This window comes from Pistacia vera, unplaced genomic scaffold (genome assembly GCF_008641045.1).
Source record: "Pistacia vera cultivar Batoury unplaced genomic scaffold, PisVer_v2 Contig223, whole genome shotgun sequence".
NCBI classification, from domain to species: Eukaryota; Viridiplantae; Streptophyta; class Magnoliopsida; order Sapindales; family Anacardiaceae; genus Pistacia; species Pistacia vera.
In genome coordinates this window covers 1,787,804-1,808,183 of record NW_022196028.1, presented here as the reverse complement: position 1 = coordinate 1,808,183, position 20,380 = coordinate 1,787,804, and the positions used below count along the sequence as shown (strand labels likewise).

Sequence of the window (20,380 nt, the reverse complement as noted above, 5' to 3'; positions counted from 1 at the left end):
CGACGAACAGTGGTTTGATTAAAATCATGGTGATGGAAGACATACGTGACTTAATATACTTTAATTGAGGGTTTATTATTTAATGTCTCACCATATTATTATCTTCGTTAGAATGACATTGTTTGGCATGTTGTTGAACATTCAACCTTAGCATGCATTCTAAACAAAATATTAAAACGTGCCGGAACATGGCCCAACTAAAACCGATTTCCTCGAGCCTAGAGGAATCAGTAGGTCACCTAGGGGTCTTGTAATAAAATCTTGAGTCTTCAAGTTTGATCGTCTCTTCCTTGATCTGTCTTCAAGTACATTACAAAAACATCATATTAAATTTACAATAAAATTAATCTCAAACTAATTTTACATCAACAAATTTAGAAACCTCAATTATTACAACCATACATACCCAAAAATTTTAAAACATTCACAATATGTCTAAGGCTCATGTACCGGGCACCATGCAATATACAAACAAGTACATGGCATACATTCAAAAATAATCAATTTTGATTTGGGTGGGTGAATTATTAATTACCTCATGACAATCTACAGATCTACATTTGGTCCAAAAGTTTTGAAACTTTTCAATCTGGCCCTTGCGCACTCGGAACCCATTGCCGCAGCTTGCGCTGATTAACATCGCGTTCACGCTCCACTTGCGTTCGCCACAGCAATGAGTTATATCGCCGTGGCGAGCACTGATTGCAAACAACATTCATCCTAAGGACTTAGTGAACTTCAAGGACTTGTGGCATGTTTCAGTTCAAAAACAGATTCCACAAACTTGTGGCATGAGAAACTTGGTCAGATGAACTTCAAGGACTTAGTGAGACTCTCAAAAAGGGATGTGGTTAAAGGACTACAAAAACTTGAACTTCCAAAAGGTAATGTGTGTGGTCCATGTCAACAAGGTAAGCAAACTAGAATATCTCATAAAGCTCTATCAAATCTTAATACCTCATGTGTTTTGAAATTGCTCCATATAGATCTAATGGGTCCTCTGCAATCCGAGAGTTTGGGAGGTAAAAGGTATGTGTTTGATTGTGTTGATGATTTTTCAATGTATCCTTGGGTTGATTTTTTGTGTGAGAAATATGATTCATTCAATGCATTTCAGAAATTGGCCAAAAGGTTGCTTGTTAAGAAGAGTTCTAAAGCTACAAAGATAGTGAGAATGAGGAGTGACCATGAAAAGGAATTTAAGAATGCTAATTTTGCTCACTTTTGTGAATTGCAGGGCATATTCCATGAATTTTCAACACTAAAAACACCTCAACAAAACAATGTTGTGGAAAGGAAAAACAGAGTGCTTCAAGAGATGGCTAGGGTGATGCTTAATGCCAAAAAGTTTCCTACAAGACTTTTGGCAGAAGCTATCAACACGACATGTCATATTTCCAATAGAGTTTACCTCAAAAAGGGTACTATTCAAACTCCCTATGAGTTGTGGAAAGGTAAGAAACCTGATCTCTCTTATTTTCATGTGTTTGGATGTAAATGCTACATTTTGAATGATAGAGAGAATTTAGGTAAGTTTGACTCTAGGAGTGATGAAGGAGTTTCTTTTGGTTATTCTTCAAACAGTCATGCATTCAAGATCTATAACATACATTCTGAAAAAGTCTTGGAATCCATTAATGTTGTGTTTAGTGATTCAGAAGATTTTTCAGAATATTCTCAAGAATGTGAAATTTAAGACATGTCAGTTCCTCGTCTACTCATACAAAATAGTGTGAACACTTCTGAATCTCCTGAACCTAAATCTCGTCAAATGTGTTATCACCTACTTTTGGTGCTACAATAACAGGATATGCTTATGCAAAGAATTATCTACTGATTCACCATTGCAAGATGAAGGGATAGAGCTGGTTGTTGATCTTTTTGATGAAAGCATTCAAGGAGAAACCAAAGAAGAAAAGATCCAACAACATGGGTTCAAAAAGCTCATCCACCTTCAACCATGATTGGAGATCCAAATGACGTAATGGTTACGAGAACGAGAAGACAAAATGAAATTAACCATCTTTGTTATGTGCTCTTGCAGAGCCAAAGAAGGCCAAACAAGCTTTGGAAGATGAAAATTGGATTGAGGCCATGCAAGAAGAACTAGAACAATTTGAAAGGAATGATGTGTGGAAGCTTGTACCAAGACCAGAGGGAATCAACATAATAGGTACAAAATGGGTCTTCAAAAATAAAATTAGTGAATTTGGTACTGTTATCAGGAACAAAGCTAGGCATGTTGATCAAGGATATACTTAAGTTAAGGGAATCAACTTTGATGAAACCTTCAGTACCCGTTGCTTGACTTGAATCAATCCACTTGCTACTTTCTATTGCCTGCTACCTCAAGATCAAATTGTTTCAAATGGATGTCAAAAGCGCCTTCTTGAATGGAATGCTCATTGAAGAAGTGTATGTTGAATAACCAATTGGCTTTCAAGACCCCCACAGACTTGATCATGTATTCAGATTGAAGAAAGCACTTTATGGTTTGAAACAAGCCCCAGGGGCCTGGTATGAAAGGTTGCCTAGTTTCCTTCTTAAGTATGACTATGAACGAGGTAATGTAAGGAACGATCATCTATGGCAGCAGAAAACAAAATAATTTACATGATAGATCGTTCCCTAGAACAAAGATCAGGGCACAAAAATTACAGTTTATACATTATAATAGAATCTGCAGAAAAATCAGTTGAAGTTTATAAATCATACCCACGTTTGGAGGCTCATCCAAGTTTGTCTCTGAACGGATTTCGCCATCGACCCAAGTGTAGGATCGAACCAATATAGTCCATATGAAGACAACCCTAAGGAACTAAAGAGACTTTTGCTAGACACTCTTTAGCCTTTAAGAACCAAGAAGAAATTAGTCAAAAAAATATCCCAAGCAAAAGGAATCTGGCGTGGGACAGAATGAAAAGGGGGCTATAGTTTTGTTTTGAATGAAATAAAAATCACTTAATTATTTCACAAAGTGTTGCACTTATATAGTGCAACACTATACCCTATTCCATCATGGAATGGGCTTGGGCACCAAGCCAAACAACTCCTTGTATCCGAACAGCCCCTTTAAGATATTTTATTTTAATTATCATTATCTCAATTAAATTCAGTTAAATTAAATTAATATATATAATATATTAACATTTAACAGTAATGATAATTTGTTTAAATACATGGGAACACATATTTAAACGTAATCTCACTTATTTAATTTTAATGTCAAATTAAATAAAGGCTACGGCCTCAGCAAATTTAATTGTACTGTGAAATTACCAAAATACATTTTCACCTAAAAAGATGAAAACGCCCTTCTTATAAACTGGTTCTTAAATTATCTTTTATGTGTGTGACCCGTAGACTCCTTATCATACCGGTAGTGTGTAGTATCGCGATTAACACCAATTAATCGTCTCACTGCACACAGACCAAGATTGGCCCTTAGCAAAGCATCTTGGCCACCCGATAGATTCGGATTCAGCGAAGCAGCTACCTGTCAATGATATGGTTACTGTACAATCCAATCCTTTCATCATCCATTATCTCAAAGAGACTGAGGCATAGAAATAGTGTCAACCTCAGTTACTCTCGATATGTATGTATTTACTTACTGGATCAATGACCTAAATAATAATCTGGATAGAGCAACAACTCAATCCCACTGTGGCCATAGTTTTAGTGTGATTACCATTTACTGAATTATGTCGTGAGACAACTTCCCCTCGTACCCAGGACTGATGAATCGTCTGTCGATCCACCATAGTCTTGATACACTCCTTGATGCAGCCAATCACTACCGTATTGACAGCTCTGAATAGAACTGCGTCGGGCTAGTGTCAAACTACACCAATCGATGCACAAGGTGCTCCGGTGATCTCAAGTCGAAGGATCACATGTACCACCATTCGTTAGAGGATTTGTTCTATAGACACTGGGATTACCATCTATATGGAATCCTCCGGTGGGTCAGTCTAGTGAACTTGCCTACAACAAGCACCCATGTGTTGCACCAGGTTGTCACCAAACAACCTTGACAAGTGAGATCAGTCACTGCCTTTCAACAGGGTCGTTCAACACTATGATAGCCTTACCGTATTATCTGTGTCCTTACTTCAGAATAATACTAGGGCTACAAACATTTCTAGAATGGCCACCATATGTGCTCATAGGGTTCTTACTATCAAGATTTGAAACACTTGATACCCTCGTCATGGTTCTACCATTCTAAGGACATATATCAATACATACAATGATGATTTTATGTGATATAGAATAAAATGTCTTTTATTGATCAATGAACATTATTACAAAGAGTCAATTTTACAATAATTAATTGGCTCTAGGGTACCTACTCTAACAGGTAATGTAGACAAAACTCTTTTTATCAAGCATGCTAACAATGAAATCATATGTGCACAGATTTATGTTGAAGATATTGTGTGTGGTTCTACATCTCATTCACACGCACTTGAATTCATTAACATGATGAAAAATGAGTTTGAGATGAGTATGGTAAGGGAATTGAATATGTTTCTTGGACTTCAAATAAAACAAATGGATAATGGCATGTTTGTTTCCCAGTCAAAGTATGCTAGAACCATATTGACAAGCTTTTGTTTGGAGAATGCAAAGCATGCTAGAACCCCTATGAGTGCTACCTTAAGCTGTCCAAAGATGAACATGGTAAAAAGGTAGACAATAGGTTGTACCAAAGCATGATAGGAAATCTTCTTTACTTAATTGCAAGCTGACCTGATATTTGTTTCAGTGTTGGTGTTTGTGCTAGGTTTCAAACTAATGCATCTAAGTTGCACTTGAATGCAGTGAAAAGAATCATGAAATATGTTTTAGGTACATGTGATTTTGGTTCTTTGGTACTTATTTTATTCTAACAATTGTTTGGTTGAATATAGTGATGCTGATTGGACAGGAAGTTTGGATGATAGAAAAAGTACTTCGGGTGGATGTTTCTATCTTAGAAACAATCTTGTTACATGGTACAGCAAGAAGCAAAATGCAATCTCCCTATCCACTGCTGAGGCTGAGTACATTGTCGTAGGGAGTTATTGAACTCAAATCTTATGGTCAAAGCAAATGTTGAATGATTATGGTGTTGATCAAGATTGTGTGACAATTTTTTGTGATAACTCGAGTGCCATTAACATCTCTAAGAATCTAGTCTAGCATTTTAGGATTAAGCACATTGACATAGGACATCAGTTCATTAAAGAGTAAGTTGAAGACAACATCATTGCACTTGCTCATATGAACACAAAATCCCAATTGGTTGATTTATTTACAAAAGTACTTGACTATGACACTTCTATTTTTTTGAGGAAGTCCAGTGGACTACTTCAGCTTGAATAGTTCTTCATTTCTGTTAATGAATAAAGCATGAACACGCTACTTTTATTTTTGATTGTCAAGTCCCTTGGAAGTTTGCTAGCACTCTAATTGTAATTAATTTTCTCTTATTTTTGTGCTAACTTTGGTATGTTGTGTTCACTGAGACTCTCTATAACATGTCCTTATCTCATCATGAGTTGATTGTCCATTCTTGTCACCATTATTAAAGAGCTACCTTGTCTAAAGTGTGAAAGTTATTTTGAGTAATTTTTTTGATTTGTAGAAACCTTGTATTTTGGAAAATCTACCATTAAGAGGATTACCTTCTTGCAAGTGTGAAAGCTACATTTTGGTTACATTTATGAGAGTTATTTTCCCTTTGATAAAAAAAAAAAAAAAACATGAAAAGAAAAATCCTTATTTTATGCTAAAAAAGAAAAATGCAAAATATAATAGGGCATGAGGGAAGGGGGAGTTTCTCTTGCAAAATTTAAAATTGACCAATGTGTCATTTTACCCCATTGAGGACACTATGACACACTAAGACAAGCTCTTGGAAATTTATATCACTTCTGTGTGATTGAGGAAGTGTTGTTTTGATTGCATTATGTTGACAACTTCCGTATGAGTTTTGTGCCTTTTAAGATTGAAAATTTGATACATTATGATGATTTGCAGAGACTGACTGCCTTGACTTCAAAAATTCATATGAAGCATTTCATAATTTTAATTTTATGTTATTAAAAATTTTTGTAATAAAGAATAGTCTTCTAAAAATTTTTGATGTTCTTTTGGGATGCTGTGTGCTCACACAATTGCATATATACTTTCACTTAGGATAGAGTTCTAATTTTGGTATAACTCTTTTTAGGGCATCAGAATCAACGCCTGCCATAAATGTTAGCCCTAAACCTTTTTTTTTCTTTTTTGCGTCAATCTTCACATTCCATAACTCTTTTTCACCACCTGAGTTTTTCTGTCTTCATGAAATTTTCTCTTAAAATTTCTCACTGATTTTTTGTTGTTTTCTCATGGATTCAAGGAAAAAAGCAATGGAAGACCCGCATAGAAAAGCAAGGGAAGAATCTCTTAAAAGGTATCCCTAGCACTGAAAAGGGTGAGACTACATAGTCAAATGCCGGTGAAAAACCCTACTCCTCCAGCGACTTATTCGGATTCTAAAGAAGAACATCAAGAGGAAGAATCAAATCACTCAACCACCCTTGGTTCATCCCCTATTTCTAGTGATCACCATGATTCGGAGCTCTCACCAAAAGAGTTAGCCCTTACCTCACCAAAGAAGTCGCCTAAAAAATCCCCTTTAGTGTCTCACAGGACCTCAAACAACACTCCAATACCCACTCTCAGATCACGCATCAAAGCCTCTAACTCTAACAGAGTTGGCAAAGAAGAAGGGAAAGGCTGTCATGAAGGAACCATCATTTGCTAATATCTCTCCATTTGTTTTACCCACTACTGATAATAAAATTTATGAGCCACATTGTCAAAAAAACAATTGTGAGTGAGGCGAATGTTATGTTAGAAGATTTTGATGAATTCCATGCCATGATGAAGAAAAGAAAATGGCTAGGAACTGTCATAGTCTGACTGCCCCTGTCCAAACTCTTGTTCAAGAGTTTTACGCCAATTTTGGCTTAGAAAATGCTGAACCGAATTCGAATGTGCATAATGATTGAGTCTATGTTAGAGGACATTGGATTCTATTTACTAAAAATATTGTTAGGGATGCTCTTGGTCTAAAAAAGAGCAAGAAGAACTTTGACTTGAAAAGTTTAGATTTAGACAAAATTGTCAAAGTAATAACTGGTGGCTCGATTGCAAAATGGCCTAGGAATGGTGTTCTTCAAACTAGTGTGCTCACACCTCTTTACAAATTGTTGTTTAAGATTTCTCTAACAAACTGGTCTCCTTCCATGCATAACTCAACTATTAGATCAGAACGAGCACCACTCCTATATGGAATTGCTCAAGGGAAGAAGATAAATTTAGCTGCTTTGATCTTCACTAGTGTTAGCGTGGTAGTACAGTCCACTCATTCTCTGCAGATTCTATTTTTTCCTTCCCTGATTTACAAGATTATTTCCACTTACAAGCCTAAGTTCTATGAAGTAGAGCCTATTTTGAAGATAAAGATTGTCACCAAGAAGCCTTTTAGACAACCTATAGGGAATTTACCATCAACCTCCTTAGCTGATCAATCAAGGACTAACACTTGGCAGTCCAAGGTTTTTGTTGCAATACAGGACTTAGAAACTTCAATGGAGATTGTTCTTCAGTATGTGAAGGAAATTCACGTTTCTCTCAGTTCTCGGATGGGCAAATTGGAGGTTGACTTGAAGAAAAAGCAAAAGGAGAAGAAGAAACACTTTTCCCCTATTTTGATAGAACCTGCTGATCAAAATGTGGTGCCTCATGCTGCTTTAGTTGCTCTTATTGTCTCTCTTGCTCCTGCTCCTGCTCCTGCCATGCCTGCTGAAGATATTGGAGCTGTGATTCAAGATAAAGAACAAGCTGCTCATGAAGTTGAAGAAGAATAGGCTGCTCATGAAGATGACAAAGACGCTACCCATGAGGAAGATGACAAAGCTGCTGATGAGGAGGAGCAAGCGGTTGCTAATGAAGAAGACAAAGAAGCACCTGAAGATGTAGCTGCTTAAGATGATACCCTTGTGTGCACTGAAGATGCCCCTCCAATCTAGCATGAAACTGCTAATACCTCCTCTGCTGCTGCTCCAGATATTGAAGTAGAGGATGCTTATATTACCATTTTTGCTTTTTTCAAGAAAAGAGTGAAGAGGAAGGCTAAGCAATCTTCACCACCCTCTCAAAAGTCTTCAAGACTTATGAACAAAAAGGGGGAGTAAGCAATGCAAATGGGGGAGTGAACTTTGTACTTTATTTTTTTTTAAACTCTATTTTTTTTTTTTGCTAAACTGTGAACTGTTTGTCGTTATCTCTCCATGGGGGAGTTTGTTATTTTATTTTCTACTATTTTTGTTTTGTTTTTACATAACTCTTTAGTTATCCTTCTTTGATATTTTATTTGTTTTATCTACTAACCAAGTGTTCACATTTGTGTTGCTTTTGGGTTTTTTTTTTTTTTGTTTTTTTGTTTTTTGGTTTGTATGTTTGTTTTTGCAAATCTGTAGGTTTAATTGGTTGATTGAAATCAGGTTTGCACTTACTCTTTTTGTGTGTGTGTGTGTGTTCTTTGTTCATAAGTTTGACAAAGGGGGGGAATGTAAAAAACTCATATTTTTCAAACTTATGAGTTGTGTGTGTACACATAAGTTCTATGTGCACATTGGTTGCCAGACTTGAGTCTTGGCTCGTTTCGTTTAGAGTGTGTGTGCACAACAGTTTGTGCTTTTGCTCTCATTTTAGATATTTGCAACCCAACTCGAGTTGCATGTCTGATAAAGTGAAAAAGATATTGTTTATCTTTGTCTATCACTTTGTAGGAGTTTCTTAAATGTGTCATAATATCCTCAAGTGGTCCTAGGGAATAAAGTTTCTTTTCCCGATTTATTTTGTGGTCCAAACCAAAAGAATGAATACTTTCCTTATTTGGACAAACATGCGTCAGTCTCTTGTTGGCTTACTTGGCACTATATTATTGAGCAAGAAACCCTTCATTATATAATACCCTTTCTTGCGTGTATGAATCTAACCTTTTGATATTTTGTTTCATTGTACCCTGAATTTCATAGAGTATTTCTTCTCTTAAGGTTCAAGGTTCATTTCCTTTTTTGTGCCAAAACCCCACCATATCAAATATAGTCTTGATGGCTCTTGGAACGTGGTTCCTTTGCTGATGCTGGTGCATGGCGTTAGTTCTTGAAGCTTGGTGGTTCACAAGTTGTTCATGGGTGTGTTCCTAGCATGAAGAATGCCCAAGGAGTTGCTACACATTAAGGATTCAAAGTGTGATGCTAAGTGTAAAGTTGAGCAGGGAGTTCTTTTTACTGTAACTTAAATCAACTTTGAACTATATATTGTAATGTGTTTTTAACTTAGTAGATTGCTTTGATCTAAACAAGGTCCAATCGATGTAGGCTAAAAGTGGATTTAGCGGAACCATGTATTTGGCTATGTTATTTATCTTCCGCACTAGTGTTTGATGTATTTAAATTGGAAATTTAAAATCTACTTGGTAATTATTCCGCTGCACTTAAAATGGGTTACCACACTCTAACATGAGTTAAATCTCCAACTCTCTCCCCAACAACCTGGTCGGTATATTGAAATAATAAATATATTAACATGGAGGAGAAAATGTATAAATTCAACAGTGTAGTAGTTATGAGTGTCCATTATAAGTTGACATAATCAAGTTAATTAGATAGGTGATTAATATCCAAATAGAAAATCTATGATACCACAAGTTAATTTATATATGACACATAGAATCATATTATTGGCTTGTAAGATAGTAATCTGCTATCTGTGTATGAAAAATTGAAAGGAGTCTTGCTAATTAACCTTATTTTTAATTGGTTGCTACATGTTAAAAGATCATTTGTTAACATTATGTAATAATATATTATTACATGAAAGTGTAGAGAACACTAAAATAAACTAAATTCAACTTATACTCATAGAATGAGTTACATTTTATATTCTATTTTAATGGCATAATAGGGGCTAAAGACATTGAAATACACAAAAATGAGCTAGATGCAAGTAAGATAAGAAGCAGGATTAAGAGGTACTGGGATATCAACAGTCCCTTCTAACATGTGTAAACTTTCTTCATCGAAAGGCGAAGCAATGGTTCATCAAGAATGCACCAAAGTTCAACTTTAGTAATCCAAAAAAACTCAACTCACCAGACTCAAAACATTAGTATACCCAATCTTCAAGTATAATTTTATCCTCTAAAGATTTTGGTTCATACTTTTACGACAGCATATGATCTCCAGTAGTACAACTCCAAAACTGTAAACATCTACTTTAATAGTTACTAGCAGATTTCAATGCCACTCTGGTGCAACATATCCCCTTGTTCCTCTAATTTTGGTAAAATCGTTTGTTTGATCTGACTTCAACAACTTTGCTAATCAAAAGTTAGAAATTTTTGTACACCTATTATCATCCATGAATATGTTTTGAGGCTTTATATCGCAGTGGATGACTTGAGTCTCACACTCATGAACAATGCCCATTCTTTCAACCCAATTAGGTTGTTTTTCAGGTGTGAAGAGAAGATTAGCCAAAGAACCATTGCTCATGTAATCATATATTAAGACCTTGTTGACTTCCTCAAAACAATAACCAAGTAGACGAACTAAGTTCCTATGGTGGGTTCTCCCAACAACTTGAATCTGAGTTAGAAACTCTTTTTCCCCTTCAACTAACACCTTCTTTAATTTCTTGACAACTACAAACTTTTGGGAATTCAACATAGTCCCTTTGCAAACTGTTCCTGAAGATCCTCTACCAATCTCTTCCTTAAAACCTTCCATTAGTATTTCAATCTCTGTAAAAGTAAACGATATGGGAGCTATATCCTCACAAAATCTGAAGTTACCATTTCCTTGAGTTTTTTTATATGACCAGACATGATATCTAAGGATGACAATCCCGAAAGTTGGTAAAATAACCACTATAAAAGCAACAAATACACAACTTATTACAATTACCACACTGTTTGGGGGTTTTTCTTGCCTTCTTTCGAAACAATGTCATTATTCGGGGATATAATTCTGACCTTGATGAAAGCAATGCTATTTGAACCACTCTCATATCTCTTCACCCCAATCTCAAAGGAAATCTTTGCATACTGCACTCACTATAAAACCCCATTCTAATTTTATATATATTCTCTTTGGTTTTGTTTATAAGAAGGGACTTTTCTGTCGAATTCTAAAGTTTGGTTGGGGATGAAAACGAAGAAATGGAAACTATTGGGTTTTCAGCAGCAAGGGCATAATTCTAGAGGTTTTTGCAAGGAAAAGATGATGTGGCATGGTTATACTAGAATTAAGAGAATTTGGGGGCTGTTGTGAAAAAAAATTTGTTCTATATAAATTTGGGTTGCTCGCCCAACTGAAAAAGAAAGTTGAGAGAAGGAAAAGAACAGAGAGAGAAGCAAGGAAATGAGGGAGAGAAAGTGAGGTGAGTATCGGCCAAGTAAACATGAAGGGAGATCACACGAATTTTTGCAAAAATTGTATCATGCATGTAGTTTTTAGAGTGAGTCATCTCACCATTTTCTTCGATTTATGTAATTCTAATTCAATTTTGTCAAATTGGGTTGTTCGGTGGAGAAGAGAGGGATGATGCTTGAGGCAACTGGGCATTTTGGGTTGAGCTGAAATTTTTGTGAGTGGATTTCCAAATACTTGTTTTAAAAACTCAATTTCATTTGCATGTCAAGTGATGAATTTCAATTAAAATGTTTGGTGCAAAAATTGTTAGTTAATTGTGATATTTGCTAAATCCCACTTTGCATGTTTCGGCTGAATTAATTGTTGGATGATTTTGCACTAGATTTGGTTCTAAAGTATGTGATTACATGCTGCATGCTACATGTATATTTATGTACTGTTCACATGGAATTAAATGATGGTGAAAATGCTTGTAAGAGGTGTTGGTTGTGTTTGGCTGCTGGAATCTTTTTGTAAGCATGAAACTTTGCTAGTTTATGCTGCTGCATGTTGAATTTGGGTTTAAAATTCGCTGTATGGTATTTGGCTAGGTATATTTCTTTGTTTGATTGTTCTATGTTTTGAAATTTGGTTGTTTGTGTGAAAATTTATGGTTATGGGGTTGCTTTACTATGACCAAATGCATAAAAAGAAGTAGGTGAAGTGAACATGAAATGGAGGTGGTTTATTTTGCTGCATGTGGCTTCTACTCATGATTTATTTGGGTTTTCAATTGTGATGTTTGCTGGCTACATTTTTGGCCAATTAAAGCAAATGGAGGTTGGGATTACATGCGTTTTTTGGACTGCATTTTTGGCCAATTTATGCATGTAATGGTGGTTGGATTCATATGTGTTTATGGCTGCATTTTTGTTCAATTTATGCATGTGATTGTGGCTGGAATGTTGTTGAGAAAATATGTTGTTTTGTGTTCTCAAATTCTCGAATTTAAAGTAACTTGGGTGGAAGTGTATTCAATATTGAGTAATATTTTATAGGAAGTATGAAATTGTGAGTCTTGGGAGTTAAAGAAAGTACTTCTCATTTGGTGATTGGATGACATTCATGGGGATTAATGTTATACATACATATATATATGCTTGGGGTAATGTGCAGCATGTGAATCTTGTCAAAAAATTTTTTGAGTGTTTTATAGTATGAAAGTGATACTTGCACAAGAGTGGCATCGAACGTGCCATTGTGATGGGTTGTTGAAGAAATTCTAGATCTGGGCTAAACCGTTAGTTTTTTAATCATGTTTAAAAAAATTACTGTTTCACCCCTGTATGTGATTTTTTTGGATATTATGTCATATATGCATGATTTATAAGCACTTATATAATATGCTCGACTTACATGTTACTTGAGATTATGCATGAGATAGTTATGGTGCTACATCCACCCTACGAAGTACCCATCCCCCAATTTTAGGCTATACCCATGCGATGTAGGATTTGTTGGGTATTGAGATATTCGGTCTTCAAGCTCTGCGCATGCGTATTGAGATATATAGTGCTTTGCCTAGGCGTTGAGTTTGTCCACCAGATATTGAGATGGTTTTCTTTAGGCTCTACCTGCGCGATGATAGATCTTGCCGGGTATTGAGATGTTTTTTCTAGCTTTGCCTGTGTGTGGGACGCCCACTAGGTATTGAGATTTTTCCCTAGGGTACTAGTTGTGGTGAGAACTGTAATAACTACTACTACTCAAAACTTTATAAAGAAATACATATAAAATAACATAAAGAAATTGGGCCTAAAATTTTCTTTTATTAAACTTATATACATATTCTTTACAAACATATACATTTTTACACAAAATGTATAACATAAACAAAAGTCATCAAAAACATAAGGGACAGTGTAACCACTCCTTCTCGAACGCTGACGTCCATCCGACTGTGTACTCACCTAGGTCTTGCAAAACATAGGAAAACAACGGGGTGAGCACTAAAATAATGCTCAGTAAGTAAATCCTCTACTCATGCTATCCCCGTAACTCTCTCTTTCATTCTTTCCTTACAACTCCTCATTCAATTTCTCTTTGGGTATTTCTCTCTTTTTCTCTTTCTCTTTCTCTTAGAACTCTTTTCTGATAACTCTTTCATAAATCACGACCCCATCTTACCGGGGGCACGGCCGGGACTCACTCCCACTCTACGTAATCTCTACTCATTCTAGCCGATGAGACGCGGTTATGCATGGATTCAGAACCTTTGGCCATGTGAGTCTATAATCTCTCTCTCTCGGGTACTCGGGTATAGCCCTCATCCGCATGCACTCTCACGGGCTACACCACTTCTCTATCTGATACTCATGCCGCTCTCTCAATGCGGCGTACATGCGGGAATACTCTACCCATTACTCACGGGTTCCCCATCGCACAACCTACTCTATTCTCTTTCTCTTAACTCTTCAGTAACTTATACTCAAATTCTCTACTATGTCTCAAGCTACTTCTCAAGGGTAAACAAAGGTGTAGAGCTAACTCATACTTACTAATGCACTAATGAAATGCCAAATACAAGATTTCCTCAAAATCGTTATTCTGCACAAGTCACACTAAAAAGACCATAACTTACGCTAACACCTCGTATTGCACAGTTTTGGTCTCGTTTCAAAGCTTCGAAACAGGTCTACAACTTCTATGTTTTGATCTTAGCCCAGTTCAAACCGTAAGATACCCAAAAATCACTTAGAAAGTTACGGCATGACAGGGCGATTTCACTTAGGTATTTCCTCAAACAACTTATGTGCATATAAACACTCTACCAAAATTACTATTATACTTCATTCTCTAGCCATCCAAAATGGGAAAAACTCCCTCAAATACTCATAATCCCTGTCAAGAAAAGCACTTCCAAAAGGATTAACACAACTCTCTCAAACTTCATCTCAAACTTCCATTTTATCACACATCAACAACACTTCTCATATATGGAATTTTTCCAACAACACAAAATAACTACTCATCTCAATTCAATTTCTCATTGATTATTACATACTGATCATGCATACATCTCTACTCAAAAAGCTTGTTTAAAACTCAAGTTGGTTGGATTTACTTACCTTGTGCAAAGATGACTTCTTTAGCACTTTTCCTTCCCTTTGTGGACTTGTCTCTTCTCTACAACTCAAAACAACCACAAGGCAGCAACAACCTAATAAGACTTCACTATATTTATAAGAAAACTCACATCTAAAGCATGAATCCTTACCTTAGATGCTTTAGATGAATCTCTACTCAAAACCCCTCTTAAATCCCTTAGAAATCTTGGAAGATTGGGTGGAGAAATTAGGGAAAATGGGCAAATGGAAGAGCGGTGGAGTGAAGAAATAAATGGTTTCTCTACACTTAACCCTTTTTAGTTCATATTATAGCATCATTTCCCATTTTCCCTTGCTCTTTCTTAGAAATTCCATCTATATCCTTTGATTCTTTACAAATACACCCCCATCCAAACACAATCTCTACTAAATTTCCTTTCATTTTACTCCCCACTTTTCCTACTAATTAGGGGTAGAATGGTCATTGTGTCCCAAAAGAAAAATTCTCTAGAAAACTCAAGAAACCTTGTCTTAGGCTCGTCGCCGCGGTGAAGCACTTTTCGTCACCTCGGCGAAACAGGGCAGAACCTACCCGTAATGCAACTCCTCCTCCTCGCCGCGGCGAAGCTTATTCTTCGCCTCGGCGAAGATTGGATTTCCAACTTCACCAAAACTCAACCAATTTCAAGGCAACAATTCAACCAACTCAACATACAAACTCAATTTAAGTTGAAACAATAAACTTTTAACTAATACAGCAAATCTTAAATACGTACCTCAAGTGGGATATTACAAGAACCTTCCATATCAGTTTACTGTTTCGGACTAAGATATCAATTTAAAGTTTTCAGATACCAACCTATAGTTTTCAGTATCAGTTAATAGTTTCAACTTTTAGTATCAGAACAGTTATGGATAATTTGCATTAGTTATATGAAACATTCGATGTTTGTAGCATGATTTATAGAAAACATTGTCTTTAGAAGCATAAGCATTTACAACTATTCTTTAAGTTCTCATAAAAGAGTTTTGCAGCATTTAGTGATGAGCTAGGATTCAGAAATTGTTTTTAGTTTAATTGATCATATTACAATACTTAGAACAATTAGAAATGAGTTATGCATCCATACATGAATGATTAGTTCCCACCATATCATGTTCATAGAATCATGTTGTTTTCAATATTTCATAAGAACCATTGCATGCCATAACTTTTGTTTGACAAATGCTTTGCAAACATCCCCTTTTCCCCCACTCACTGAGTATTTCAGCTCATCTCTTTTCAAAAATGTTTTCCTCCCCCCAAGTCCACAGGGAGATCGTGCTAAGCAACAAGTCACCGCTCAAGGTTGTGCCATGCATCGACGTCTTCTTATGTGTGTATTATGGCTTATCTTCCAAAAATGGACTTCTGTTTTCTGTAGTAGTCTTATGTTTTTTCCGTAATTACACAAGACTTGATATTTTGTTTCTAGATTTTTCATGGATTATGCATTTATGTTTTTCCAAACTTCCTAAATATGTTTATGTACCTATTCATACTTGTATTTCTAATTACATTTTCATATGGATTATTTATGCATAGTATATTCAAAAAAATAGGATTTCAAGTTTTTCTCAGTTTTCCCCACACGACACGTCTATGTCATCCGAGTCTTGTGGGAGCGCCCGAATCCTATGGGATGAGGAAGGTCGGGACGGGTCAGGACGTGTCACTCACGATCATCACTGTAGAATAGCGCTGCCTCACAATTGCAGTCCACTAATCATGCTTGTTGACGGTCTTCTTTGGTTGTTTCCGATAAAACAAAATATGGAACATCTTCTGTGCTACTATTCTCCAATGGTTGAATCATGAATTTGACAGATCCATTCTTTTTGCTGCAACTCTCTGCGGTGAAATTTCTTTCACACCCAGATGTCCAATTGCCTTGATTAACAAAGGAATATCCTATAAGACATCTACATTTAGGTTTCTTATCATTTAAAACCCCAAAGCTATTAGAGCCACACACCCCCTTAGGGTCACACTTATTTTTCAAAGATTCCTAGATAACTATCGACGCACGATCTTGTCTGGTATTATATGAATACAAGCTTAGTATCCCATACGAATCAAGTTTCATCAAATAGAATATTCCTCTCGTTGCATTATACTCTTCTATTAAATTCTTTGTGTTGAAGTTGCTTGAATTAAGTAGGTAGAGACAGCCATCCACATCGATGTTTAGTGTGACATTAGCGCACCACCCAGTTGTAGCAGATGACCAATAAGAGTATGCAGCTATGTCCGAAGTATCTGTTGGATACTACACGAGGTTTCCATCATGTTGCATCTTAAGACGGAATTTCCCTGTGGAATGGTCAGTTTTTCAAATACTTGAAAACAACTTCTGCTCTGCGAGAAGATGTTGAGTGGACAAAAGAGTGTCAGTTGGGTAATCAAAACTTTGCCATATTATTGCCTTATCAGAGCTATAGAGCTCAAAATTTGCAGAGTCAAGCATGGAAGCAGAAGAGCCCATGCCAAACAAAGATATTTGTATCTTGGCCTTGTGTTGATTGCAAGACAAGCCTGCCTTTAGAATTCAGCAACAAAGTAACATTACTGGGACTAGAGAATCATCACGTCTTGCTATCCAGACAACAGTTTTCTCAGGAATTCCTACAAGTAAAATTCCAACCGCGTAGCCATTGCCTTGCCAATAAAATCCAAAGGCGTAGAGACCAGAACCTGACAGTTATGAGGAGTTTGTGGTTTAAGAAAAGATCCTAGGCTTATATTTGACTATCTTCGTTGAGCCGTAGCTGTAAAAGATGAAAATAAGTAGAAGAACAAGATAATATGATGCATTGAAAGAAAATTGAATCTCCATGTTCTGTACAAATTAACTTTAGAAAGATTGATGAATCTGGTGCTGAATTAAGATGACCCTAGAATCCATAATTATAATATCTACGGAACTGGAAGTCTCCCAAGTCAAGTCTATCAAAAGATATATTGGACTCCTCAAAACCCATCATAAGTTCACAACCATTCATTATATACTAACAAGCAACAAGTTGGTATGGTGACTTGTCTTTTGCTCTTTTTCTTCCTTTTTCCACAATCGTCTGCCACTATTATGTCAACATTTAAATCTTTCGGGTTTTTCATTTCTTTAAAAAAAAAAAATGTCCATACAGCTAAAAAACATTGATCATTTCTTAACATACACGGACTTGTTAAATATATCTAAATAAGCCAAACTATATTGTGAGAAATCAATTTTAAAGTCAATTTTGTTAGCATTTGTAGAGTTTAGTTTGTAATTTGAATTTAAAATTCCCCCAATGTTATGTTCTAATTCTGAAATTGATCACTAAGAAGGTTGAAAAAAGAATATTGCAGTAAGAGATACTATCTCACTCACTAGTCTAATCTTCTCAATACATTCCAAGTCAGTTACACACCTTCTGGGAAAGTTGATTTCACCAAACCTTCCTACACAGGGTGTAGAAATAATTGCACTAACTACAAATTATATTTTTTCTTTTAAATTTGATTTTTAGGTTGAATAGGAGAGAGTTCATTAAAAAGTAACAATTACTTACAATAATATTTACGAAAATGGATAGCTATTGGTTGTTACGTGGAAACTTATCAAAATACTAAGTCCACATTGATCACGTCTTTTTATTTTGAACATGGAATTAGTTCCTTCATTTTTAGCTTTTCCTGTTTAAGTTTACATTTAAGTTGTTAGCATTATTCCCTATTTTTGCTTAGTTAGTTTGGCTTTTAGCTTGTATTTAAATGATCTTTTATCATGGAATAAAAGCATCGAATATCAGAAAATCTATAACTTACTATTGTATTAGGACGCCTTGACTCCTCGAAGTGTCAAGAAACCTATTTCTTTCTTAATTGTTTATTTAGCAAAAGTGAGTGTATCATCTTTGGTATCCAAGCCAGGCTATGGATTTGCAAGAGTAGATGAAGAAGCCTGAGGGGAGGGCCTTAAATCTCTCTTTGATGGACAAAATGATCTTCTCAAACATGTTATTGAGCAAATGGAGAAGATGAGCCAACAATTATGTGGCAAGAACTTCAATGAAACCAGTGAAGGTTTTGGTGTTAAAATGGGTGGATGTTCTTCTAAGGGAGGAAGCTCTAGCATGAATTTCATTCCAAGAACCATAAAGCTTGATTTCCCTTAGTATGACAGTCAAGATGTGATAAGAGCTCGAATGTATATATTTGGTTAGTGATTTAATTGGATTATTTGTGGAAAAATGTGTTTAATTTGTGGAATTTGAATTAATTATTTCATAAATACCTTTTACGGGATCACATGTGTATTTTGAGTATTTTCAGGTTCAAACCAATATTTGAAGGAAAAAGAATGATGTCGATGGAATTTGTGACAAGTAGGAACAAATGGTGCAAGAATCGGAGTTGAAACGAGAAAGTTGTGACACATCGAAGATACAACGTAAAATCTAAAAATCCTTCAAATGAGCATGCTTCGATGTTTCAATCATAACCTGAGCTGTAGGAATTGGAGTTTGACGATTCTTGTGACATTGGAAAGATTATTCAGAGAGCTGCAAAATTTGTGTTGATGACTTTAACGATTTTATACACTGGCGAATAGCCTGTCAAGTTTTTGGCGCCATTGTCAAGGAACTATTTTGTTTTACCAATATCAATATGAAATATTTAGTTGCTAATTTGATGTGTTTTATTTTTGCTTAGAAATTAATTTTTGTTTTTGTTTTGTTTGTTTCTTTTAGCTAGAACCTGGAGAGCTTACGTTCAAAAGGTGGTGGTGATCTTAATCCCTTAGATTCTGAGATTGAGAGAATGGCTAAACAGTTGAGGAAAGAAAAGAGGCAAGTGAACTTAGAAAAATCAATGGCTAACACGGGCATTATAAATCCCAATGTGGAAAATCAAGAGAATAAGGATGTGGATATCATATAAGGAAATGCAATGGGTGGAGCAGTAGTGGGTCAAAGAGCATTGAAGGACTACTCTAGTCCTACTGTTGATGGGTGTTATTCTAGCATCAAGAGACCACCAGTTCAAGCGAATAATTTTGAGATCAAGCCAGCAATTGTTCAAATGATTCAGCAGTCGGTCCAATTCGCTAGGTTGCCTAATGATGATCCCAACATGCATATCACCAATTTTCTAGAGTTATGCGACACATTCAGGCATGATGGAGTATCCAATGACGCAATTAGGCTAAGGCTTTTCCCATTCTCTCTTTGGGATAAAGCTAAGGCTTGGTTAATTTCTCTACCATCTGGGAGCATCACGACATGGAACGAGTTAGCTCAAGCGTTCCTCACTAAATATTTTCCACCTGCCAAGTTGAGAAATGAGATTACCAATTTCTACCAACAAGACTTGGAGTCATTGTATGAAGCATGGGAAAGGTATAAGGATCTCTTACAAAGGTGCCCTTACCATGGTTTACTAATCTGGTCACAAGTGCAAACGTTCTACCAAGGGTTGCTGCCAACTATTCAAGCCATGATAGATGCTGCAAGTGGAGGAGCCTTCAACAATAAAACACCAGAGGAAGCATACAATCTGACTGAAGTGATGGCGAACAATAACTATATGAGGACTTCAGAGAGAACGTCAACAAGGAAATCAGGGGGAGTGCATGAAGTTGACGGTTACACCGTGTTGGCTGCTCAACTTTCAGCCATTCAAAAGCAATTGGGTACTATTCTAAAGATAAATGCAATTGATTCTTCTCCTCTAACTTGTGAATTTTGTGCAGGTAATCACTCATCAAGAGATTGTTAAGAAGGGAGTCC

At 36.1% G+C, this 20,380-nt stretch overlaps 1 protein-coding gene and 1 non-coding gene across 2 annotated transcripts; both read right to left on the bottom strand.

The window, feature by feature from the left end:
- Positions 1 to 10,430: 10,430 nt before the first annotated feature.
- On the bottom strand, positions 10,431 to 10,835 carry LOC116130677 (G-type lectin S-receptor-like serine/threonine-protein kinase LECRK4). The gene has a single exon (XM_031416400.1). It carries the CDS (start codon positions 10,833 to 10,835, stop codon positions 10,431 to 10,433), a length of 405 nt encoding a protein of 134 aa, XP_031272260.1.
- Positions 10,836 to 19,922: 9,087 nt separating this feature from the next.
- On the bottom strand, positions 19,923 to 20,029 carry LOC116130720. Its single transcript, XR_004128121.1, has one exon. It is a non-coding gene; the product is annotated as a small nucleolar RNA R71 (small nucleolar RNA).
- Positions 20,030 to 20,380: the final 351 nt, after the last annotated feature.

What these genes read in the sequence shown, in the direction of transcription:
- LOC116130677 (XM_031416400.1), bottom strand. Translation starts at nt 10,835, where the DNA reads ATGGAAGGTTTTAAGGAAGAGATTGGTAGAGGATCTTCAGGAACAGTT.